At 41.1% G+C, this 21211-nt stretch overlaps 1 protein-coding gene and 1 long non-coding RNA gene across 5 annotated transcripts in view; one reads left to right on the top strand and one right to left on the bottom strand.

Annotated features, from left to right (window-relative positions):
* Positions 1–17580, bottom strand: part of LOC138819219 (uncharacterized) — a 34989-nt gene extending 17409 nt beyond the window's left edge. The window contains exon 1 of the long non-coding RNA XR_011369370.1: positions 17307–17580. This is a non-coding gene — a long non-coding RNA (uncharacterized lncRNA). The remainder of the gene's footprint in view (positions 1–17306) is intronic.
* Tbpl1 (TATA-box binding protein like 1) overlaps positions 16768–21211 on the top strand; it is a 28730-nt gene continuing 24286 nt past the window's right edge. The window contains exon 1 of one of the 4 annotated variants that reach the window (XM_070010557.1): positions 16768–17008. In XM_070010557.1, the coding sequence (XP_069866658.1) occupies positions 16857–17008 (152 nt within the window). In that variant the 5' untranslated portion in view covers positions 16768–16856. Of the gene's footprint in view, positions 17009–17717; positions 18015–21211 lie in introns of those variants that run through there. The other 3 variants (XM_070010559.1, XM_070010556.1, XM_070010558.1) reach the window with 3 other exon arrangements.

Here is a 21211-nt window from a genome sequence, read left to right as displayed (position 1 = left end):
AAAGAAAAAGGAGAATAATTTTATTTTCCTTTTGTTCAGGAGAGACAGTCTTGCATATATATATATATATACATATATGCCATTTGAGGTATGGGTACTTTCAAATAATGCACATACTACCTTAGTACAATCTGTTTGCCTTGAAGAATAGCCAAGTCATTTTCTTTGGGTGAATTTTCTAATCATTGATGCTCTTTGCTATGGAGACACTATCTTAGTGTCAATATTTATTTGGAAGCAGTACAGTAAAGTGATGCAGAGTGTACATTTTAGAATCAGGCAAAGCAAGTTTAAGTCCTTGCCCTGCTACTTGAGCAAGTTAGTCAGCTCCAACTATTTTCTCATCTTTATACAGATAACAATAACACAGGGTTACTTGTGAAAATTAATGAGACAATAAATGTGAAGTCTTGAGCAGAGGTTCTGGAATACAATAGAGACTCAACTATTGTAGATATTGCTACCAAGAATGTAATTCATTGGATTTCATTGATTTCAGTGGACATTTTCAATTGATTTTATTGGGGTACTCAGACCAATCAATAAAGTAATTTTGCTTTGTCTTTATTAGTACTATTACTTCTTCCCACCCCTTCCTTCATTTCTTAGAGAAATTGTGAAATCTGTTATTCTGGATAAGCTTGAATCTCCTATCATTTTATGTAAATAGAATCACAGATACTAACTTTTGACTATCTTTTACATAGCACACTTGTAACTAATGATGCAATTTATTCATGAATCTCAAATCATCAATATTATTATTTCAGCAGCAACAGCCACGTATTTTTAATTTACTTATAATACCACCATTTGTTTACCAGTTCACTTATTAATGAATATTTAAATTGTTTCTTGATTTGAGCTGTTACAAATAAAGCTTCCAGGAACTGGTGTGTGTGTGTGTGTGTGTGTGTGTGTGTGTGTGTGTGTGTGTGTGTGTGAACTGGTAGAACTAAGCAAAGCCCTGGTGTGTGTGTGTGTGTGTGTGTGTGTGTGTGTGTGTGTGTGTGTGTGTGCGTATGAACTGGTAGAACTAAGCAAAGCCCTGAGTTCAATCCCCAATACCACAATACCTGTCTAGATAAATCCTCCATGAACATTTGTGTATACGACTTTGTACAAATGTGTGTTCCATTCCCGAGTGGAATGGCTGAATCATATGGTTAAGTATAGATTTAACATTTAACAGATTGTTAAATGATTTCTGAAGTGTTTTTACATCCCCTTTATCAATGTATAAGAGATTTAGTTTTCTTCATGTCCTTGCTAAAACTTGGCAGGATCAATTTTTAAAACTTTTAGCTGTGTATCAGTATCTTGTTATGGTTTTATTCATATTTCTTTGCTCACTAATGACGGGGCATTTTTATGTGCTCTTCTGCCATCTGTGTATCTTAAGCAACATGTCTATTTAAGTCTTCTGCTCATTATTTTATGGAGGTTTTTTTTTAATAGGTGAGTTTTACAAAATACATGATTGCAACTATCTTCTCCAAATCTCTGGCTTACCTTCTCATTCTCTCTATAAGGTATTATAAAGAATAGAAAATTTGATTTTAATGATATCCAAGGTATTAGTCTAGAATTAATGGATATTCTTTCGATACAGTACGTATTTGCCAAATTTGATATCCTAAAGGTTTCGCCTATGTTTTCTCTTAGAAGTTGTATAGTTTTAGGTCTGAAATCAATTTGAGTAAACTTTATTTGTGATATAAGGTATAGATGGAATTCTCTCTTACTCTTTCTGGCAGTACAGAACTGAATTCTAGGCCTCCTTGCCATTTGTCCCACTCGTCCAGACCATTTCTCTCTCTCCCTTTCTCTGTCCTTCCCCTTTCCTCTCTCTCCTCCTTTGCTATTCTCCTTCCTCCTTCTCCTGTTCTTCCTGACCTGCCCTTCCTTCATTCCTTTCATTCTTCCTTAGTTCTCTCCCTCTCTCCCTCCCTCCCTCCCTCTTTCCTTCTTTCTTTTTCTTCCTCTTCTTCCTCCTCCTCCTCTTCTTCCATCTCCTCTTCCAAATCCTCCTCCTCCTCTTGGTTCTCCTCTCTTCCTCTCTGCTTTTGGCTACCAAATGATTTCAACCCTAGTTTTTGAGATTATCACTTTTCCACTATTTACTTCCAGAAATTTGCATGACTTCCATTTCACATTCATTTTGTTACCTTTTTTGGTAACAAATCATTCCAGTTTTTTATAAAATGAAGCTGGAGGCATTTTCCATTATTCAGAATACATTATGTAAGATTTCTCTTATATAATTTTCTAATTATTTTATTATTTAAAATATATTATGCAAGACTGCAATTGAATTTTTTCTTGGAGTCTTTGGCAGATGTACAAAAGCCATCTGAACCTGGAAGTTTCTTTGTAGAAATACTTTTGACTACTAATTTGAAATCTTAACTATGAAAAATTTTTTCTAGGAATATTTCCTAAAGGGAGAAAGGAGAAGAGAAAGAGAGAGAGATAAAAAGACTAGAGGAGTGATCCAAATGGTGAATTCAAATTCAAATTCAAAATCCAATTCAAATTTGAAATCTTCATTCTCATTGTTTATAGTAATGTTTATCCTGTCCTTTTACTGTTTTAAATAGCTACCCTATCTATAGTGACTTTTTTGTTATAGCAAATGTTTCTAACTTTCTTTTTTCTAAACCAAATAAGTATTTGTAATTTTAATGGTTATTTTAGGGAATAAACTTTTGGCCTTATTATGTTTTTTTTTCTTTTAAAAACTATCTGGCCTAGCTATATTAACTTCATTTGATTAATGCTTATATACTCTTGTTCATACTTTTGCTTTGTCTTTTAAATTTTATGTAGTAGACACATCTTATAGATTGTATATAGTTGGATTTTGCTATTTTATTTTTCTTAATCATCTTTGATAAGCTTCACTTCTAACCACATATATGTAACATAATTTTGTATGTATTTAGGGTTTAACCTACCATTTTTGTGCATGCTTTTTATCTTGCTGCTTACTAAATATTTCTCTTCCTTTTATACTTCTTTTCAATGAATGCTTGTTACTTAATTTTTCTCCTTTACTCATATAGGTCATATAGTTCATATGTACTTTGTTATCCTAAAAATTACAACAAGCAGAGTTAACTTTCTTCCTTTCTAATAATACAAGCAGCTTGTAATATATAATTCTACTTATCTTTCCTTAACATATATATTATTATTAATTGCACTTCAGTATTCTATGTTAGATGTCAAGTTATTGCATTTGATTTTGATGTATATATTATGGAGCTAGCCATCACTTTTTTCTCTTTATTCTTCCTGTGTCTTCCATTTCCTATCTGCATAATTTAGCTTTTATTTAATCAAATAATAATCATAGTTTTTCTATTACCTGCTTTATGACTTGATGAAACACACTCACTACATAGTTGTGGGTCTATTTCTATTGTCTGTTGTTTCTGTTGGATCTTGCTTACACTGCAATCTATCTTCACATGCACATTTAAATCTGACTCCATATGTGCTGGTAGTAAGAGAAATGCATTCATAGAAATAATTTGAAGTGTGATAAAACTCTTTTTCTACAGAGAGATCTTTTAGTTTCTGCTAGGCATCCAAATGACACTATCAGTCTGAGATCACCTTCATCTGAGTTCAAAGCTGGAAATTCCCTAGACAACAAGGTAATAGAAACCAAGTATAAGAGAGCTGGTTTACTTCAGGTATATCTTCTCCTTGGGATAGAGGCTTTTGTCTTACTTTAGAGTCAGAAAGTTGTCCTGTTCAACTTCCCACTCCCTTTGATCTCTGGGAAATTATGATTAGTGAGAACATCAGAATGAATGCTCAAACTCTTACATTTGGCCACTGGTCACAGAGCATGATTACTTCCTGTATTCATTTTCCATGTTTGGTGTGGCTATTTGGGGGGGGGGGGAGGGTCTTGGCTATTGGTGTATGTATCTATTTATTTTGGTCTCATAGTTTCTTGTTCTCTTAATATTTGTCTTCAAGAAGAGTTTCTAGGTTCCCCTCTTCCAGCATTTTGTAGTAGTTGTAGGGTTGGTCAATTGCAAAAATTCAGTGTTTCTTCCTTTCTACCTGAGTCACTTGTGCTAAGCTATCTTTTGATTTTTATTTCATCAGAATGTTCCATTTTATTGGCAGGGGGTTGTTCACGGTGTTATCTTTTATATTTGCTTAATCTTTGTTATATCTGAAGTTAGCATTTCCTCTGGTTCCACTCCTAATTGGTTTTGAGCATCTATTAATTTTCTAGGTGGTGGCTTCCACAAAACCTGACTCATTGCTTTTATTTTAAAAAATCAAAATAATTTTCTCTATCTTCAGTTTCTTTTTTACTTTATCTCAACATGTTTTCTACTTTCTTTCCTTTTTCTGGTATCATTTTTTCATTATGTTTTAGTAGTACTAGGATTTGAACTCAGGGCCTTCTGCTTATAAGGCAAGTGCTTTGTCATTGTAGCCATGCTTCCAGTCCTTCTTGACTTTAGGTAATTTTCACCCAAAATAAGATCATGATTGAGCTATTATCTGTTTCTTTGCTTGATTGGCTGTTTTTTTGTTTGGAGTTTTGTTTTCGTGCTTGTTTTTGCTTTTCTCTTTGTTGTTGTTGTTGCTGTTACTGCTGCTGCTATTGTTTGACATAGGACTGATGGTGAACTATAATCCTCTTACCCCCATCTCACAAGTATCTTAGTTTACAAGTTTGTACCATCATGCGCAGTCCTTTCTAGTTTCTTTAGATGAATTTTGAACCTTTACTCTTCAAAGTAAATAACACATTTGTTAATTGTATTAGTTAAATGTTCTGGATCTCTACTAATTTGTATCTACTTTATCCAGGGAAATTTATTGTCTCACTTTGATGTAAATTTATCAATTTCTCACCATATATCAATTTTGCTTTTACTTTGTCTAATGTTCATATGCTTCTAGTTTTTATGATTAGTATTTCCTGGAGTCTTTTCTTTTTGTGAGACAGGATTTTGCGGTATTGTTGACTGGGATAGTTCTGGGTGGTAAGTTGAAATGACCTTCCTGTTTCAACCATCCAAGTAGCTAGCACTACAGGTGTATGTCACTGTCTCTGGTTTCTTTTTCAGTTTTGTTTGTTTGTTTGTTTGTTTGTTTTGGGTCTGGTCGTGGGGCCTGAACTCTGGGCCTGGGCGCTGTCCCTCAGCTCTTCAGCTCTAAGGCTAGCGCTTTACCACTTGAGCCACAGCGCCACTTCCAGCTTTTTTTCTTTTTGCTTATGTGGTACTGAGGAATCGAACCCAGGGCCTCATGCATGCAAGGCAAGCACTCTACCACTGAGCCACCTTCCCAGCCCTTCAGTTTTTTTTTTTAAATTGTATTGTATTGTAAAGATGCTGTACAGAGGGGTTAACACTTTCATGAGTAAGATAATGAGTACATTTCTTGTCGAGTCCTTTTCAGTTTTATTTTCCATTTTTCCAGTCTATAAATATAAAGAATATCTTACAAACAAAGTTCCTTTTTGTTTGCTTATATTTTAATGCACCAGAATAAATCTGTCTCTTAACTAATCAATTAGCTCAATATAAAAATATATATGTGATAGTAGAGTTATTTTGACCAGTTATATTTTCTGTCATTTAGAGGGTCATTTTATACATTTATAAATATTAAATCAGTCAACATTTAGAACTTGTTTTCAGTATCTTAGTACTTCCCATATGCTCTATTTTTTGTTTGTTTTATTGTGTCTCCTTCTGACTTTATATTTGCTAACCTTTATACTGCTTTTCTTATTTCCTGTTTTTTGTTCTATTAGAAAAGGATTTAAACAATATGTGGTAGCAATCTAGTTTTCCTAACAAGGAGAGATATTAAACTCACCAAATTTTTCTTTTGAACAGTACAAGACTTAGAGACTAACTTAATTGAGTTGTGAAGTTTGCAGAGTAGAAATAAAGCAGGTAACTTTCCCCACCACAAGAGGGTGAAATGCATTTTCAAAATAATCATTTATCTTATATATTTCAAAATAATGTTAATATTTGTTCTTAATTTTATCTTGGTTCTCAATTGTATTTTTAATGCCCAATTGAACTTTTGACCTAGCAATAAATATTTATCTCTTTACCCTTCCAAAATTCAACTGAATTAACAAAAAATACCAATACAAAATTAACTTAGAGAAGTACTAAAAACCAGTCTGAGAGGCACCAGGAGACCACAGAAATGGAGAGTCCAGACTGTGTAAAATAGATGTTCTGAGAAGGATTGTATGAGAAAAGGGAATTGCAGGCTGAAAGGGATTCAAGCAAGCTGACTTGATTTTGTGCATGTATGTTCTGCACTTTTCAGATAAAATGTATTCTATGTTGTGTAGAAAAAGAAGTTACATAATCATTTATAAACCAACTATATGAATATTGAATACAGATTTGTCAATAAAACGTAGCAAAGCTGAGTATCTTAGAAATCCATTTGACAAATGTACAGAACATCTCCCCAAAGCAGTTAAGTTCGGAGACAGAAGGTGTCTATAATCCATGCAGAATTTATTTGTGTCATGAAATAAAGATCTTACTGTCTGTATTTCAAACAATTGATTGACTGCTTTCATTAACAGTTGATATTTTGCCAGTAGAGTTGAAATGCCACTTTATCACTTGCTATATTTCTTAAAACATATGGATCTCTACTTTCTGTTCTTTTATACTCAGAGTTATGTCCATCCTGTTCTACTACTGTGCTGTATTACTTATTTTGGCTTTTCAGTGTGCCTATTGTATCTAACAGTGTCAAAATTAAAATGGAGTTACTTGTTCTTTTCCTTTCAAGATACCTCAGGCAGAGAGGTCATGAAGAAAGGGTTCCTGAGAATAGATAACTGACCCAGGAGACAAGTCCTTCCACCAGATATCTTTATGTTAAAGTTAAATTTGTATCTTTAATAGTTTCTATTAAAAATATTCCCACTGATTACAAATATTTTAAGTCTATATTCATAGAGTTATTTCATGTCAGGGTGCTAATAAGCACACAGTATTCTAGGACTTACATTTGTAAACAAAGACAATATCAGGGCTGGGAAGGTGGCTCAGTGGTAGAGTGCTTGCCTTGCATGCATGAGGCCCTGAGTTTGATTCCTCAGCACCACATAAACAAAAAAGGCTGGAAGTGGCACTGTGGTTCAAGTGGTAGAGTGCTCGCCTTGAGCTGAAGAGCTGAGGGACAGTGCCCAGGCCCAGAGTTCAGGCCCCATGACCAACAACAACAATAGAAAAACAAGATAATGTCAGATCCTGTCTTAATGATTCTTTCAAATCCCTTAATGTTTTTGTATATATTATTCACATATGGGAAAATATTACTCTGCTGATATATTCTAATATTTTTTGTTAATGCATTCCCTTCCTTAATTCATTGTATGGCTTCTAGTAAAATATAAAAACAAAAACAAACAAACAAAAACAAACAAACCCCACAGGATGCTTCTAGTGTCATCTGATCCTGACAGTTGAACAATGAATTTCCCATGTTGCCCCTTGATAGGACAATACTGCAGATCCCTGCCAGGTCCCCAGAGGGTCAACACCTCTACTAAATGAGGAAAGACTGACCTCCATCGATCAGCTTCCCTTAAGATTAAGGGACTGAATTCAGTTAGAAGGAAAATAAGGCAGGAGAGGTCATAGGAAAATAAAGCATAGGAAACATCAGTCAAGAATTCAGAAATAAACCAGGCACTGGTGGCTCACACCTGTAACCCTAGCTATTTACGAGGCAGAGATCTGAGGATCATGGTTCAAAGCCAGCCCAGGCAGGAAAGTCCATGAGACTCTTATCTCCAATAAACTACTCAGAAAACCAGAAGTTTTACTGTTGCTCAAGTGGTAGAGTGCTAGTTAGCATTGACCACAAGGCTCGGGGACAGAGCCCAAAGCTCTGGGTTCAAGCCCCAGGATTAGAAAATAAGAAGAAGAATTCAGAAACAAATACTGTATTAATGAATAGCTTGACTGAATGCACAGAAGCACTATTTTTTTCTTCACATGCTCTCATAAGCTGCAATGTTTAATAAAAAGAAAAAAAAAGAGCACTTTTGCTCCTCAGCTTGCCTGCCGGCTCAGTAAGTTAGTATTCTAAGACTGAAGAAAGACTGAAAGAAAGACTTATTCAGAGAAATGTTCTTTTGGGTTCACAGTCATGCATGTGCAAGCATGCACGTGCGTGCGCGCACGCGCGCGCACACACACACACACACAAATGCACAAATGCTTACTGAGAAAATATTTATCTCAAGAATGAACACCGTTCTTGAAAGCAGCTTGTGACAGGAGCCATCCTTCATCTGGACAGAAGTCCAGGCATCAATGACTCAAGTTTGGAGAAAAATCCATCAGTCTCTGGGCCCAAATGATACAATTTTAATAGCAAAAAAAAAAAAAAAGGCCAGATGCCCATGGCTCACACTGTAATCCTAGCTCTTCAGAAGGCTGAGATCTGAGGATCATGGTTCAAAGCCCAGGCAGGAAAGTCTGTGAGATTCTTATCACCAATAAGCCACTCAGAAAAGTGGAAGTGGTGCTGTAGCTCAAGAGGTAGAGCACTAGCCTTGAGCTGAAGAGCTGCGGGACAGACAAAAAAAAAAAAAAAAGGCAAAAAGCTATCAAGTGTTAGAACAAAGGGCAGCACCTTTCCTAAGGTGAATTTGAGCCAAACTCCGACTTATTGTTCCATGTAAAGACCCAGGAAGTTAAAGCACTCACACTGCATGTGTTGTCAGATGTGCCCATGCCCATATCTGGGTTATATACTCCATCTTCTTTTCTCTTTGTTTTACTATTAAACTTTCTTGCTCTCTACTTTGATGTCTCAGATTCTTCTTGGTGACATCAAGAACCTGTTACCTAAGGACCAGGCAGAGGCCTTCTCTCTTTGGAGACCTTCTTCCTAAAGCATCATTGTTCACCGATCCTGTAACAGCAGTATCAGTGTTCCTTTTTCCATTTCCTGGGACACATCCTTGAATTTTTTCTTTCCTATGATTATTGGTTGTGATTAAAATAACATTAAATTTAGGGAGAAGTGACATCATTATGCTATTAAGCCTTTCTATGTGAACAGTCTTACACATGCTTGGATTTTCTTTTCATCATTTGTCTCTGCTGTTCTCCATGTCATTTGTTACCTGCTAGGGAATGCCATACTCTTTGTCACAGAGGAGACAAGAGATACTGTTATCAATTCATATTCCTCTTGGTTTCACTCTCAGAAAAGGAAATGGTTTCTCCTAATGTGCTTTAATAAATCCTGAGGTATGCAATTCTTGGGCCTGCTTTGGTCCCATACTTCTTATCCAATCTCAGTAGTCAGCAAGGTGGGATTTGATTCAGTGCCCTGCATCTTGTATATACATTTTTCTAATTTGGGGAGGGGAAGGGAAATAACAAATTGCTGAAATAAGGATACAGGTTGACCCATTATAACAATGAGATGTACAAGACACTATGTTGAAAACGAACTTTACAACTTTGGGGGAGGAGGGAGGAGTTGGGGAGGTGGGGAGAAAGGGGTTGGTAGGGGAAAAACAAAGGAGAGAGTAACAATGCTCCATAGGAAATGTACTCATGACCTTACTCATGTAAACTGTAACCCCTCTTTACAGTATCTTTACAATAAAAAAGTTTTTTAAAGAATTCAACTAGGAGAGAGAACACACCCCATAATTGAAACAGAGACTGTAAAGAATTGTTATGTTGAATGAGATTAGAGTACTAGGGCTTGGCTAGTAAGGAAAGGAAACTCCCTGAAATACGGAAATAACACATATATAGAGCAGGCACTACACCTAGTGCTGAGTTGGAAGTACCAGGTCTGCTGCGTACGCGCATGTACACACACACACACACACACACACACACACACACACACACCATGGCTGAGCTGAGTTGGAAGTACCAGGTCTGCTGCGCACGCGCATGTACACACACACACACACACACACACACACACACACACACACACACACACCATGGCTGAGCTCCCGATCTATTTGTTCATGCTTCATGGAATTTGCTAGAAATCTGTTGAGGAAGGTAGTTTACAGCAAAGTGAGGGGATGAAGATGGGGTAACTACTACAGGAGCTGCACGTTAGTGCAGCTGCGTGGGTCTCAGGGGTCACACCCTAAAGAGGCTGATCATAATGTGGAGGCTGATGATACTGTAGCAGCCTGTGTACTGCAGGCCCCTATCTGACTTACTCACCTTCCGCCTTCCTCCTATAGCCAGACAAGGCTATCTTCTGTGTAGTAAGTTACAATGAACTTCACCTTTTCCCCTAACTAGAAAACAGAATCTTAGGAGTCATTGTATCCATCATAGACAATGTATCCATCCTCAAATTCAGCTAGAGTTCAACTTAGCATGCTGCTGTCTGAAGAATAATTGTGAAATTAACTTCTAAAGGGAGTTGAATGTGGCTTCAAAAAAGTCTAAAAGTAACCGTTTTGACCCTGAGGTAAGAGACAGAGCATAGTTGGAAGCCAAATAAGAATGGCTACTAATCGTTACAGTGTTTCTTTTTAGACCAGGAAAACATTCCAAATTAGATTGTGGGGAGGGTGCACAAATCTCTGAACAAGCTATAAACCATTTTACCCACTTGAACTGAATTAATTCTATCAAGTATAAATTCTATCTCAATCAACAAAACTGATTTTTAAAATTATTATTGTAAGGGTCATGTACAGAAGAGTTACAGTTACATAGTTAGGTAATGGGTACATTTCTTTTTGAAGTATCACCCCTTCCCCCCCCCCTTTCTTGCAGTTTTTCCCCCTGTCCCCCTCCCCCGTCCAGCACAGGTTGTAATAGTTCATTCTCAACATAGTGTCTAGTGAGTATCACTGCTGTATTTGTTCGCCCTAACACAACCGATTTTTAAAAAAATGATATAAAGTCCTAGCCTTCAGCCCTTTCAACTGGACACTTAGAAATGCAACCTTGACAAATATAATTAAATCTTGAGAGCCAGGCCCTAAAACCAATGACTGGCCAAAAAAAAAAAAAAAAAAGAGGTTTAAATGAAGAAATGATGTGGAGATAGAAGAAGAGATTAGGGTGACCCTGTAATAAACCAAGGAATGCCAAAGAATGTCAGGCAGCCATCAGGAACTAGGACAAAGGCCTGGAACACTACTTGGAGCTTCTGAAAGGAACCAGTCCTGCTAATACTTTGATTCTACATGTTTGGCTTCCAGTCCTGTGAGAGAACATATTTCTGTTGCTGTAGGCCATCAAGTTGTGGTACTTTGTTATAGCAATCCATGTTGATAATTTGAATATAGAATTAAAACGGGAAGGATTTAAAAGAAGAAAATGGGGTTAATAAACACAAATAGACAAACATAGCGAGCCAACAGAAAATATGCAGGAATACCACAGTCTTTTTGTTTCACAGGCTCTAAGTGGTATCTATGGCTTCCTTATTCCCTTCCTCAATCTGAATCCCTCCTGCCATCAGCTAGAACCTCTGCTGCTTAGGATTCTTTACCTGATGACATGACCCAAATGTTCATTTTTTCCAGGGTCCAGGTCCTCAAATGACCTACCTTTTATCTTTCCTTGCTCTCCCTTTTCACACTTCTTCATGCTGCCAAGTATTTAGAGGATTCCCCTGGCTTCCTGATTGTCCTCAAGCCAATTCCTCTTTGGTAATTAGGCTCCATCACTCTAGCCTGTCGACTGCCTCCTGTTTTTGCCTTATTCTTTACTGTGTTAAGAACTCGAAATGGCCAGGTAATAGTCTTATCGAATTTCATGGAATAATTAATACATCTCCCGACAGTGGCACTCTTCGCTTGGATCACTAAAGTCTCTAAAGCAGCAATGAACTTCCCAGGCAAGAGCAGAGACATTCTGAAAGGTTCTTAGGTAACATTGTAAGATAAATTACTGCCACACCTGATTCGAATAAATCTTGCTATGGGAGAGAGAGTGCCGCATGACTTAGCAAATATACTATGTTAAGCAGAATACCATTTTTCCAAGGTATTGTCTCTTGGCTAGGATCACAACTGGGTTTTCTGCAAGTTATTTCACTGTTCAGTTAAGCCAGCTCTTTCCCAGTGGTGGTGTATTCCTGAGGCACTTCTTTTGGTATGAGATGAGTTTCCCTGAGCAGAGGCACTGAGGATAGTTAAGGTATTTTGCTCATAGATACTGGTGCTGTTAGAAAGATTACACAGAGTAAATGTAAAACCATTTCAAGAGTATGTGATTATTCTAATAAGGATGAATCTTTGTTCCATCCCTGATGGAAGTGATCCAGTGTAATCAACCTGCCACCAGATGGCCAGCTCATCGCCCCTGGGAATGGTGCCATGTTAGAGACTCCACACTGTTCTCTGCTCTTAGCAGATTAAGCACTTGGCTGCAGAGTTGGCATGGTGAGTGTAGGTGAGGCCACTTTGATCAGAGGACCATTGATCAAGCAGTGATATGTCGGGGCAAAGATGCTGATAGACAGTTTCAGAGCACATCACTTATTGTGCATTATGATAGAATGTAAGTGTCTTTATAGTCTCTGCTTATTCAGGCATGCCTATCCATATACCTCTTTCAGAGACTTCCTTGTCAACCATTTTCCAATTCTATTCCATCCAAACTCTTGACCTTCTAGATGAACCATTAGCAGCTGGTTAGCCCACTCTGGTTATCTCTCACTGCTTGATAGTCTATCTAGCTACACTTTAATTATGTTGTACAGGCTGGCTCAATTGATCTTCCTGCCTAAACCTCCTGAGTAGCTGGAATTACAGGTATGTACCCCTTAGCCCAGCTTTATCTCTTACTTTTGACATTTTGCACAAAACAAATAATCTCTTTGAATGAGGCCCATTTGGAGACTTTGTTACTGTTCTTCAGACCTCTGAGGAAGCCACCTCAGGTGAAGGAGGATTCTAGTTCAGCCTTCTGTTGCTGCAAGAGCCTGTTACTGAAGCATGCTGGGATTGGGAAGAAAACCCTGTCCTATTTCAATGTCTCTCCAACATCCTCAACTCATAAAATTAACCTTGCGATAGCATCTAGTGACTGATTGAAAGGTTTAGATCTATCTTTACAGTGCAGAAATAGAACTATTGGAAACAAGAGATAGCAAAAATACAGAATAGTTTCTACCAAGCTAGCACAGCTTAGGTCAGAAACACTTCTCTATCCATCACTGAAGATACTGAGGCTCTTTCAGCTCTCTGGTTAGGTTGAGCACAAGCCAAGCAGAGTAGTTGTTCAAAATAAGAACAAGCAACTCTTCTTCCTAGAAGAGTTCTAGGCTAATAAAAACAAGTTTCCTACTGAACACAGATGGCTCATGCCTGTAATCTGAGCTTCTCAAGAGGGTGAGATCCAAAGCCAACCCAGGTGGTAAAATCTGTGACATTTTTATCTCCAATTAACCACCAAAAAGCCAGAAATCAGCTGTGGAAAGTGATAGTACTCTAGCTTTAAGCACAAAAACTCAGGGACAGCTCCCAGGTCCTAAGTTCAAGTCTCAGGACAGACTTTTTAAAAAAAAATTTCCCTTTCATTTCCTATCTGTGGACTTGCTCTTTGAAAGTTTTTCCACATGTAATCCAGCTGAGATGCTATGATACTGTTGGTTTTATTTTAACCATTGAGCCTTTTGTTATGTCTGTAAAGTTTGTCTTAACTCATTTAATAAAATTGTTCATTTGTAAAATAAGTCCTCCCTACACACACACACACACAAACACACAGGTACGTGTGTGGTGGGTAGGTTTTGTTTTGTGCTCATACTGGGGCTTGATCTCAGAGCCTAGGCTCTGTCCCATAGGTTTTTTTGCTCAACACTGGCACTTTCACTTAGCCACACCTTCACTTCTGGCTTTCTGGTGGTGAAGTTTCACGTACTTTCAAGCCCTGACTGGCTTCAAACTTCAGTCCTCAGATCTTAGCCTCCTGAGTAGCTAGAACTATAGGCTAGAGCCAACAGTCCCTGACCAGTATGGCTTGAAATAGAGCCCCTTTCCTTGTTTTTCCTGCCTGATGGAAATTTAGCCTGGTTGCTCTGCTGGTCACCTAAGATCTTTGTTCTTTGATTTTTGTTTTGGACTGTCTAGGGAAGATGGGAGGGAACAGGCTGGGTTATGAAGCCAGATTATAACAGCAGGCTCCATCCACAAAATTGACTAAATGTGGCCTATGAAGTTATCTTTCAGGTAAGGCACATCACAGAAGATATTTGTGACAAATCCTAAGGAAGGAGACATCATTGACTCCAATGTTCTCCTAGATCTCTGCATTCATTCTAGTGTATTAGTTTTATATAAAGTAGGAAGGTTATTTCAGTTGGCCAAGTAGATATTATCTGATCCTTTAATATACAGGAAAATTAATCCACTAGCAGAAAGACTTCTCCTAACAATATTTGTAACCCCCTACTGCTACCCCATTACCTGTCTTTTTCTTTTTCTTTTTTTTTTGGTCCTGTCGTGGGGCCTGAACTCTGGGCCTGGGAACTGTCCCTCAGCTCTTCAGTTCAAGGCTAGCCCTCTACCACTTGAGCCACAGCGCCACTTCCGGATTTTTTCTTTTTGTTTATGTGGTACTGAGGAATCGAACCCAGGGCCTCATGCATGCAAGGCAAGCACTCTACCACTGAGTCACCTTCCCAGCCCTACCTGTCTTTTTCAGAAAGGTCATGCTGAACTACATGACTCCTAACCCTTCCTTACAGCCAAGAAGTAATCAACATATTACAATAGCCTGTTTTAAAAAATAAATTTAAAAAGTCATTGTTCTACTTAACACACACAGCATAAACCTTTGTACATTTTATATAATCTATAAAATTTTACATATATGTTTGAGTATGTGTTCTGTAACTCTAGAGAACTACCACAGTTCTCTCAAACTGATAAAAACAAAACTTTTGTTTAGTCACCAGCCTGTCACTAATCCTCCCTACCTGCCTTCTTTCCTTTTTCTTTTTTCCAGTTCTGGGGATTGAATACAGGGCCTCACGTAAACTAAGAAAGCTCTCAACCACTTGAGGTCAGCCCTTTTGTTTGCATTCCATTTCCGAGATAGTGTTGATAACTTGCCCAGTCTAACCTCTCAATGGTGATCTTCAAGATTACCTGGAATTACAGATATGTGCTGCCATGCTTAACATGCCAAAATGTTTCCACAAAGTGGTATCTTCAAAGGCCAATGCTCTATCAGATTATTTCAAAATGCTCCCATTTCTACATATATTTCATTGCTAACTAGTACAATCTGCAGACTGGCTTTGGTCTGTGTATTGGATCTTTCTTGGGGGAGGGTAGGGGAAGCAAGTCCTGGGGCTTGGACTCAAGGCCTGGGCACTATCTTTGAGCTTCTTTTGTTCCAAGGCTAGCAATCTACCACTTGAGCCACAGCCACTTCTGGCTTTTTCTGAGTAGTTTATTAGAGATAAGAGTCCCAAGGACTTTCTTTCCCCAGGGCTGGCTTCAAACCAAGATCCTCAAATCCCAGCCTCCTGAGCAGCTAGGATTACAGGTGTGAGCCTCAGCTTCCCAGTTTGTACACTGTATTTTTTAATAACCAATCTCAGCAATGAAGCTTGACATTTTTCCAGCCTAGGAAGAATGAATCCTCATCCTCCTCACCACCTTGAGTAACCTAGGTCTACTTTTCAGGTCAAACAATTGCAGTTCTCCACTTCCAGGGACCAATTTTTGTATGAACTGAGTATTGCTTCAGAACATATACTTCATATTCTGACACTATGTTCTAACCTACATAACCATATTCTAAACAATGCATTCTTGAATAACAAGGCTCATTATAAAGAGCAGTGACTTTTTAATCTCATTGCCTCTCATTGTGAATTTGATTAGAGAAACTGTGTGATAGCATATATGCATTCAATAAATCTATTATTAATGAGGCATGGTGTTTGCACAGAAACCATATCCAATTCCGGAATGAGAAAAACTGTTCACTGACTCATGACCAAAGTCCAGAGTTACTGACATGCTAGATTCCAGGTAACTTGCCAGCCTGGAAGAAGAGGGTGTCTTAGTCACCTGTTGTAAATTTGCCTTTTCACCAATGGCAGTAGCCCCAGGTACAGAAACTTTCTCCGGCCAATTTCCTTGGTTTGTCAGATCTTGTTAATTTTCCACTTTCTCTAGTATTGGAAGAAAACTTAAACCCCTTTAGTCTGAAAAAAAAAATGCATGCTCCCCCAGGCTTTAGTTTTACTCCAAATTTTATCTTGTAATTCTTTTCTGTGTTCCTGATGTCCTATTCAGCCTCGTTCAGCAACACAGCAAGCTCCGAACATACCTTCTTCTCAGACCCACAACTCGGAAATGTGACCGCACAGGTATTACTTTATAACGCTGATTCCTGTTCTGAGTTATATGTGGTATAGGGTACACTTGATATTCCTCACAAATAAATTAGTATGGAAATTGAAACAAATGCCACGTTCCACAGAGGTTCCAAAGACATTTATTTTTCTCTTAACATTCAGCGAGAAGCGAAAGCTCAAGAAGCATTCTTGGAGAACTGGTAAACATCAGATATTCAAGAGGATACATACTCCCAGATCCTCAGAATTAATTCGTCCATGTTTTCTCTTTCTAAAGGACAGCGGCATTTTCCGTTTTCATCATCCCGCACACCAATCAGAAGCCAGACCTCCCCCCCCCCCCGAAGCTGCTTCGTGCCTGGCTTTTTAATAATTAAATCGGAGTTCCCTCAACCAGGGCCGCCCGGTTTTGACTGCAGCCGAACTGGAGAGCTCCAGCCTGGGGTTCCCGGACACCCCACGCGGGCGTGGCGTCCCCCACCCCGGGGGCCGTTATGAGAGTCCCGTCCCGTGGGCAGCCCCGCAGACCACCCCGAGGTCGCACTCGAGCACCAGCTCGGCGGTTCAAACTGGCGAGTGTGCACCCCAGGACCCCCCGATCACCCGAGCCGCGGACAGTACCAGCCCTTCGCTGCCCCGCGTCCACGTGAGCGTCCTCCCACCCCGCCAGCCACCGCGGCCGCGCCCCACTCCCGGCGCCTCCCCCCGACCCCGCCCGACCCCTGGGGCCCAGCGCCCCCCGCCCTATCCCCAGGCCCACCCATCCTCCTCGGGCTGGATCCGGAGCCCCGGACTCGCTGGTGCTCGGGCCCGCGGAGAACGAACCCGGCCCGCAAACCCCAGCGGCGTCCGCCGTACCCGAGGGACCCGCGACGGACGCGCGCGGCCCGGCCCGGCCCGCTGTCTCCACCGCCGCGACTGCAGGTTCCTAGCGAGCCCCTTACCGCGACGTCGTAAAGGATCGCGCGGCTGTGCGCGGAAGCCGAGCAGGGCTTGTCCTCGGGAGCAGGCCAGCCGGTGTGGCGTGGGGGTTGTGTTACCACGGACTGGGGGTGGGGCGGGGTTTGTGGTGTACCTAGGCCAGAGACCCTGTTTAGAAATCAGCAAAAACCACCCCCGGGAGACCCAGTCCCCCAAGCCCTTCCCGAGCGGGTCTCCATCCCCGCGCTCCTTTGTCACGCCGCCAGACCCAGCGGGAGGACTGAGGCGCGGGCGGGGTTCGGCCCCCGGACCGGAAGGAGGAAGCGGGCGGGAAGCGAGGGGCGGGAGGCGAGGGCGGGGGCGGGGCGAGAGTGACGGGAGCAGTGAGAGCCGGAAGTGATTGGCTAGCGCGGAGCCCCGGAGAGGCCTGTCCGGCGGCGCTCTAGCCCCGCGCGCGCCGTCTCGATGCTCCTCCGCGTCTCGTCTATTTATTGTCGCGGGGAAGCGGCGGCGGCTCTGTACCCGGAACAACAAAGCCCGAAAGACGGGAGCCCGAGCCTCGGGGGGGAGGGGAGGGGGCTCCTAGCAACGGGCCGGGGCGGGAGTTCCATGGAGACTGGGGAGCGCGCCCGCCTCATCTTCATCCTCGTCCTCCAGCTTCTCCTTCGCATCCGACGCCACCGGCAGCAGCGCTGCCGCCGCGTCCTCTGCGGCCGCCCCATCTTCCCACGGTAACCCCGTCGGCGACGCCGGGCGGGGGAGGCGGGCCTCGGCGGCCCGGGTGCGGGCCGCGGGGCGTCCGGGCGCGCGGCGGGCGTGCGGGCGCCCGAGCCGGCCCCGGGCGGGCGGGCGGGCGGGGGCGGGGACAGGGCGGGGGCGGGTGGCTGCGGGGGGTGTGCGGGGCGGGCGGCCCGGCCGAGCCTACTTCCGAGGGGGACCCGGGGTGATACCGGGGCACCGCGCGGATAACGGGGTGGGGGTGGGGCGCACCGCCGGGCGCGGTGCCCAGTAGGGTGCCGGCTGAGCCGCGCTGGGCTGGACCGGGACGGGAGATTCCCCCCCCTGCACCCCCACCCGTGCCTCCCGAACCCTCACCCCGAGGAATCGGGGCGTGCGGTGATGCCGGGGTCCCACGGTCCCCGGCCCGAAAGACCGACTCCCGAATAGCGGCTTGGTCGGTGGGGCTCCCGCTTCTGGCAGTGCCAGTGGAAACGGTCTATTAAAATAATCAGCGGCTCCCGCGGCTCACTCCCGTCATCCCAGCTCCTCGGGAAGGCTGAGATCTGAGGATCGCGGCGCGAAGCCAGCCCGGGCCGCAGAGTCCGTGAGACTCTGACCTCCAGTTAACCACCCAAATGCCAGAAGTGGAGCTGTGGCCCAAGGGGCAGAGCACCGGCCCTGAGTGCCAAAAGCTCAGGGACAGTCAGTGCTCAGGCCCCGAATCCAAGCTCTGCGACCGGCTCGCACACACATAGCCACACATCATTATCATTACTGACCAGAATTAGGCTTTGACAAGGAACGGATCTGGAATTGAGGAAGAGAAAATGAATTATGGATAAGGGTGAGCAAGGATGCGAGTAGTGATAATCGCTTAATGACAGCCAGTAACAGTCCCCCGAAAGGATAATAATGAATGATGGTTTGTGAGTATGTATTAAGAAGCTCTCCTTCTGCCAAGATGTGCATCTGCTGGCTTTGTCAGTGTGTGCTTTGCAATAAGACTCAAACTGCAGCAATGTACATCTGGAAGCTCTCTGCATCTGTCACCTGCAGTTCCAAAGCGACACTGGCAGTAACTGGTATGAGCTTGTATACTTAGGGTTAAAAACAGTGCCTTCAAATTGTGTCTGCAGAAAAGAGATTAAGCTTGTTGTGGAGTGTTTGTGTGTGTGTGTTGTGTGTGTATGTATGTAGAAGCAATGACAGATTCCCTGGTGAAATTAAAAAGAAACACAAGGAGAGTAGTCAGTCTTGAGGACCATAATTTGTAGTCTCTTTCAAAATTTAGGAACATGGCATTTTATTCAAATAAGTGACAGCATTGCCTGGTTGAAAGAATTACTCAGAGTTTGGCCTGTTCAGTTTGCCACAGTTTATGTTCTTTAGCCTCCATGACAAACGACTTGATGGATTTTGAGTTCTTAAAACCATTTTAGGTCAGTAAGCGAATTTTTTCTGTGGCACACTGGAAAGGTCACATACCCATTCAATAGTAAGAACATTTTTGTGGTCATTGGGAACAAAGCTCTTAATATAAAGTTGAAGATTAATTAATATTGAAAATTAAGTTGATAATCAGGCAATTATGTCAACTACAGATTCCATTTGTACTTTTATTAAGCCTGCATTTCTTAGGCAAAACTGTGTCATGTTTGGTCCTGGTCCCCTCTTTTCTTAGTCAATGCTCAAACGCAGTAGGAGGAACTGTAATGATTTAGGAGAATATGCACTCCTGAACGAGGACTAGTCAGTTTTTTAGTCATGTATTTTCATTTGAAGCTTTTAATCTGGAATTTAGGTCCATTATCTGTAATTGAAGTAATTTCAGATCTGTGCAAAGAGTTCGACAATTTAACCGAGATTGGAAGTGTAAATATTAGGAGACTTCAATTTTAAAACTGACCAAAAAAAAAAAAAAAGCCCAGTATTATGATCTTTGGGATGATGAATGGAAAACTTTTCTTAATCCTTTCCTGTGGCTGTGTGTGAAGGATATTCTGGGAGGACCTCACCTAAGGCTATGGATACTGAGTCCTGGGAGTCATCTTAGAGTGTAGATGAGATTTAATGAAGTTCCTCCACCTCAGGGCTGTGATCAGGCTCACTTTGGTGGAATGTTATTTGCTGAGGCCTCTGTGCCTCTAGGGTCAAGTCCTAGCTTCTTTTATTAACAATCCAATTTCTGTTTTCTTTGGTCTCTGCCCAGCACCTAGCATTTGATAATGTCTTAGTTCCTTGCCTTACTCAGTCATCTTCCAATCAAAAGAAAATCATTTTGTTACTGGTATTTTTTTTTCTGTTTCTTGAGGACATTTTAGTATATGTTCTAACTGTTGTAAGTACATGAAATAAGAGCTTCATGTTGGAACTCAAAATATAGTGTTGAAACAAAAAATGTGAAAATCATTGGCCTTTTCAGAAGTCTAGGTGGTGATACTGAAGTTGTAGGCATAGTCCCTTTTTTCAAAGTAAAAGGCTCTTCAGGAGCCTGCTGTATGTCTTAAATTGTACCTTAGATTTTCATAATACTCTGTAAACATATGTCTTTCTGATTATTTTGTGTGTATTTTGAAAAAATTACATTTGCCAAATTTGCTAGCACTACCATTGTGATTTCTACATGATTTTCTTCATGCGGACATTGTTACATCGAAACTGTTGAGTGGATCCAAATACATAGTATGTGTAGAAATTTCTGTAAACAAACATGAAAAATACTGCAGAATTTGTTTTTATCATAGGTGTGGCTGATATTTAAAAGTTAGCAAAGATTATAATGTGGTAGAGAAGGTGTGAGCATTATTTTTAGATGAAGGAGGGTAAGTGATTTCCTTCGGTTGCATCATAGACCATGTGATGAAATTATTGCTATGAAAAATAAAATTGTAATTGGTTTTAGGATAATTGATAGTGGAACGTTTCCACAGTGTCTCCAAATCAAAATTTGTAGGACCTGAAACTTTGTAGTTATATTGTGACATCTGAACTAAGAAAGATTTTCTGAAATGTTTACCATGTTATAGTGCCTTTATATGCCTGCTGCCACTCAAGTGTAAAGCTGGATAAAAGGCATGGCCTTTGTGCAGTGTACAAAATGGCAAAGAAACGACAGATATGGTAACAGAACATGGCAGGCACGAATTTGAATTCTAGGTAGTTTTTTACATACCACTAGGAATATAGGTGCCATCCTGCCTGGTAGATG

Source organism: Dipodomys merriami, unplaced genomic scaffold (assembly GCF_024711535.1).
Source record: "Dipodomys merriami isolate MVZ:Mamm:240054 unplaced genomic scaffold, mDipMer1.0.p SCAF_8, whole genome shotgun sequence".
NCBI lineage: Eukaryota > Metazoa > Chordata > Mammalia > Rodentia > Heteromyidae > Dipodomys > Dipodomys merriami.
The sequence above is the reverse complement of the archived record's forward strand: the minus strand, read 5'-3'. Positions and strand labels throughout refer to the sequence as shown.